Genomic DNA, 4881 nt, shown 5'->3' with positions numbered 1-4881 from the left:
CCCTCTCCTTCCACTGCCCCGGCTCCCGGCTCGCTTCCACCTGTCCGCCCCGGCGCTCCCGTTCTGGGCCCCCTGCCTCTCGACCAGCAGGCGGAGGCAGGGGGCCATGGCGCCATGGTGACCTCCGGCGGCCGCAGCCCCCTCGCCATGAGCAGCGTGCCCCCTCCAGAGGGCAGGGTTCAGGGGTCCAACTTTACCCCACATCACTACAAGCCCTTCAGTTCACATGCGCACTACCAACAGGTGAGTCTCACCTGTGTCTTTAGCGAAACTAACTGTACTGTTGAAGTGTAAAAGTTCAGTTTGGCTGAAGACACATAATGATTAAACTTTCCCTCTGTCTGTTTCAGGTGATGCGTGCATTGCATAAGCTCAAGGAGAGTGGGTTTTACTGGGGGGCTGTTGGCGGACGAGAGGCCAGCTCCCTGCTGCGCTCCGAACCACCAGGCACCTTCCTGATCCGAGACTCCTCGGACCACCACCACTTCTTCACCCTGTCAGTCCAGACGGCCCGAGGAACCAAGAACCTGCGAATCCACAGCGAGGGCGGCGGATTCTTTTTACAGCCCGATCCCCAAAACACCCAAGTGCCCCCACAGTTCGACTGCGTGGTGAAACTCATAGCGCACTACATGGGGAAAGGGCTGGACGCCGGGCGGAGCAGAGGCGGCGGGGCGTGTGGCGGCAATTCGGGAGAGGCGGAAATCAAAGGGCGCAACGTTTATCTGATACACAACGGCGGGGAGCGGATCCCCCTGGAGCTGCGGCGACCCCTCATAACGTCTCTCTCGTCCTTGCAGCACATGTGCAGGAGGACCTTGAACAACCAGGGCCTGGGCCTGGAGCGAGCGGAGCAGCTGCCTCACACACTTCGAGACTTTCTGGAGGAGTACGATGCTCCTATATGACTGACAGGAACTGCACAAGCTCCCACCACAGGGACCAGCAGCCCGGGTCTTGGTGCTCCATCAGAGACTGACCAGAATTAGCCTTAGATGCCAATGTGAGGTTAGTTTTTTTTCCCCGTAGAATCAGCTGATCCCCCATATCTGTTTCAACACTGACGGAAACCAACGACCTGGGGTCTGGGATGAGGAGTGCAATTTGGGTGACCAATGATTACCTCGTCCATCTTGCCTTGCAAAAAAAAACAAAAAACTGGCCGCTAATGTGAGTGGCAGATGAAGGCCAAGGTCAAAGGTCGGCGTTTCTTATGACTGCCTCGGACGCAGAGCAGAGCCTCGCAGAAGATTAACCCCCGAAAATGGTCGATATTAACGATGACAGCGGAGTGGCATGATCAATACCGCCGCCGGTGGCCACTCTTCTTCTCCCATGACATTCACAACACTCTGGATCACTGGACTGAGATAAAGAAAGGAGGCGCAGAACAGAGAGGAGCGGAAAAAGGACGAGTTACAGAGAAAAAAGGCAAAGTTCAAACAAGGGGCTCAAAGTAGAGAACTCACAGTATTTGTTTGTCTGGGCATGTGTGTGTGTGTGTGTGTGTGTGTGTGTGTGTTTGTGTGTGTGTTTGTGTGTGTGTGTGTGTGTGTGTTTGTGTGTGTGCGTGTGTTGTGGTTGCGCACACATTTCCATTGCTGCTTCCCGCAAATGTTGCCTCATTGAGGGGAGTGGGGCATTCATGCACGATAGCTCAACTCACACACACACGCACACACACACAGGTATTGACATGTAGGTTTTGTTAGCGTGGGAACAAAGGATGAAAACCCATTACAAAGCATCTTCTCCCTTCTCCTGTTTGTTTCTGGTCTCTCCTCCATAACCCCCCCCCCCCCCCCTTAATTTTTTTGTGGGAGTTGCATGTGCGCTTTTGACAATGACAGAAAACAGACCGCCGTTGCTGAGACAAAGGCTCGTTACGGAGACAAAAGCCTCGGCACGGGACCAAACCCAACATCAGAACTTATTTTTATCCGGGCTGGCTGGAAATATGTCAGCGACACTGTAAAGCTCCTCGGGGAATCAAGACGGGGGGGGGGGGGGGGGGGGGGGATTGAGTGAAGGAGGATTGAGTGAAGGAGAGAGGAGAGCGGGAAAAGGGATTAGGAAAAGGAAATTGAGGAGGACAGAGAAGTGGGGAGGGGGAGAAGGGGGAGGAGACATACTGGTATACAGCTAAACAAAAACACTGACTGGATTGATGTCCCAGACTTAGGGGAAATGATACAGCTCAACAGGACGCTGCTCCTGTGTGTGTGTGTGTGTGTGTGTGTGTGTGTGTATATATATATATATATATATATATATATATCCAGGTTTGCCAAGAAGCCCCATGTGAAAAAGAAAGTTCTGGCTGAGTCTTAACTCTGTTATCTAGACACTCACTGTAATTTCTCCTTTACGTCATTGTCTCTTGTTTTGCTTTTGTGAAAATGTGTGTGTGTGTGTGTGTGTGTGTGTGTGTGTGTGTGTGTGTGTGTGTGTGTGTGTGTGCGCGCCTGGAGATCTCAAATCCCCATTCATGAAGGACAACAATAGAGGAAATGGAAATGTTTTTTGTTTAACTCCTGTAACTTTGGAAAAGTCTCTCGCCCCCAATCTCCCTTCCAATCGTTCCAATCGTTACCTCTGAAGCAGGAGTGGGCACTTGGGTTTGTCTGTCTGTATGTCAAGGGGAACACAAGACTAAAGAAAAAGAAAAAAGGCCTTTTGTAAAACAAAGTGTGAGGGACTCAGATCTCGATCAAAATTGCTGTTTTTCTGTGTTCGACCAGCGCTCGTACCTACCTGTGATCCATATTGGAGCGGTGGCCTTTTTTCTCCACATCGTCTCGTGTGTTGATCTCACTGTGGCCACTTGAGACGAGAGCGCTGACGTCCACCGCAGCGATACACAATTTTGGTCGGATCGCCGTCTTATTTTCTCTCCCATCGACACCCAAGTTTGCACACGGGTCGCGGCGGCGCGCCGCGCGTGTGTGAATCATTTGTCTTTTATAAAGACTCTCTTGCAAAAGGCTGGCCACTAGTCTGGCAAAAATACAAGCTGTACTATCTGAAATAACAAAGCATTACAAGGAAAAAAAAAATAAATGAAAAGGAACGTTGCACATATTTATATTTCTAAAATATTTCAATAATTTATATTAAAGAGCACTATTTTTACAAAAGTCGATGCATTTGCCCTTGTGTGTTACTTCACTTTGTGTTTCTTTGCCTTCTGCACTGCTTCTCTTTTTTCTTCTTCTTTTTTTTTTCCTCTCTTACTTCACTGAGTCAATATTGACTGGATCAACTCTAACTTACCGTAATGTATTGTGAGTCAGTCTGTATTCCAGCATTTGCTGGGCCTCAACAACATCATTTATTGACAAATGGGATTTCCTAGTTCAACTAAGCAGTGTTGATTCTGTCTCGCACCGGGCTGCGAGCTGCTGCGCCAGGCGGACACACACACACACACACACACACACACACACACACACTCATCATGGGGTTAAAAATTACTGCAATCGCCACTTCTTATTTTCTCTGCTGGAGCATCATGGGTAACATTCCATAGGCACCAGAGAACGTATAGCAATGGGAGGGGGCAAGATTTTGTCAGTCATGCCCTGCAGATGTACACAACGCGGTAACAAAGGGATTCTCAGAAGCACACGGTCGAGTTAACACCATCACACATGCGCGCGCACACACACACACTTTGACACAGCAGTTACTGTGTAGAAAGCTCACTTTGGGCTGGACCTAACTGGAAAGGAATGCAGTGGGGCTTTATACATCCTGCCTGAGGGTCTGAGTGAGGATGGTGTCCTCTAGAGAGTGTGTGGTTATACGTATATGTGCATGTGTGCATATGTGTGTGTGTGTGTGTGTGTGTGTGTGTGTGTGAGAGAGAGGTCAAATAGGTGAAAGGGTCCATGTGGAGGAGATTTATGATGCTCTGTGGTTTTAGTGTGCAGCCAATGTAAAGTGTGTGTGTGTAAGAGGTTGGTCTAGCTAGATTGCTGTTGGTAAAATTAAGCAAGAGGTGACTTTCTTCATGTCAATTTTCTCCTCACAGATGCGTGCACACATACACACAGAGTTCCCATTTTCTGCATACCTAGTGTTCTGTCTGAGGCTGGCTTCCAGGAAAGAGGCACTTTAATTGGGTTGAGATTTTACGGCTTGCCTGGTGTTAGTGTGTGTACGAGAAAGAGCGAATGAGGTGTGTGCGCGTGTGTGTTGGGGGACTCCATCTGAAGGAAACTGAATTTAAAACAAAGCAAATGAATGAAGCCAGAGCATCAGGTTCAGGTTAAATGTGATACTGATTGGGTAATATTTTTCCACACTAGGTAGAAAAAAGTCACTGAGATAATAATGCAGACATAGTCCACAAAAATGTTCATACAAGTTTTCATACTATACACACACACACGCACACACACACACACACACACACACACGCAGTCTCTGGATATAAGCCCAGTCAAAGAGTGACACCAGGACTGAGAGGACGATGTGTAATAACTGTTTTTACATCTTCGCTCGGTTCAGGTAATTACAATGATTCCAAAGAACTCAGTCCCACAGTAACTTATTTTGCAATGACCCTTACAGGAAAAAATGTATTGAGTTGTGTGTGTGTGTGTGTGTGCGCGTGTGAGTGTGAGTGTGAGTGTGTGTGTGTGTGTGTGTGTGTGTGAGTGTGAGTGTGAGTGTGTGGGCATTTACTGAAAATATGACGTAGTTCAGGAGACAAACAGAAACAAATGAGTCTTCTTCCCAAAATCCAACCAGAATAATCCAGTTTCTCACACACACACACACACACACACCACACATTGTCTAAATAAGCCAGCTCAGCTCACTGTGACTCACTCTGTGTTCCCCATAGTTGCCTGGTTAGCGGGACTGGAATATTTT

General features: G+C 48.4%; 1 protein-coding gene across 1 annotated transcript; it reads left to right on the top strand.

Moving 5' to 3' along the window:
- Positions 1-107: 107 nt before the first annotated feature.
- Positions 108-3140, top strand: LOC118287880 (suppressor of cytokine signaling 3-like). Its single transcript, XM_035613506.2, has 2 exons — positions 108-243; positions 351-3140. Exons 1-2 carry the CDS (start codon positions 115-117, stop codon positions 906-908), a joined length of 687 nt encoding a protein of 228 aa, XP_035469399.1. The 5' UTR covers positions 108-114; the 3' UTR covers positions 909-3140.
- The last annotated feature ends 1741 nt before the right edge of the window (positions 3141-4881 follow it).

Source organism: Scophthalmus maximus, chromosome 16 (assembly GCF_022379125.1).
Source record: "Scophthalmus maximus strain ysfricsl-2021 chromosome 16, ASM2237912v1, whole genome shotgun sequence".
In the NCBI taxonomy this organism is placed as follows: domain Eukaryota; kingdom Metazoa; phylum Chordata; class Actinopteri; order Pleuronectiformes; family Scophthalmidae; genus Scophthalmus; species Scophthalmus maximus.
This window is presented reverse-complemented; position numbering and strand designations above follow the sequence as displayed.

What these genes read in the sequence shown, in the direction of transcription:
- LOC118287880 (XM_035613506.2), top strand. Translation starts at nt 115, where the DNA reads ATGGTGACCTCCGGCGGCCGCAGCCCCCTCGCCATGAGCAGCGTGCCC. An exon ending in CACATGCGCACTACCAACAG is followed by an intron (nt 244 to 350) that starts GTGAGTCTCACC and finishes TGTCTGTTTCAG; the next exon opens with GTGATGCGTGCATTGCATAA.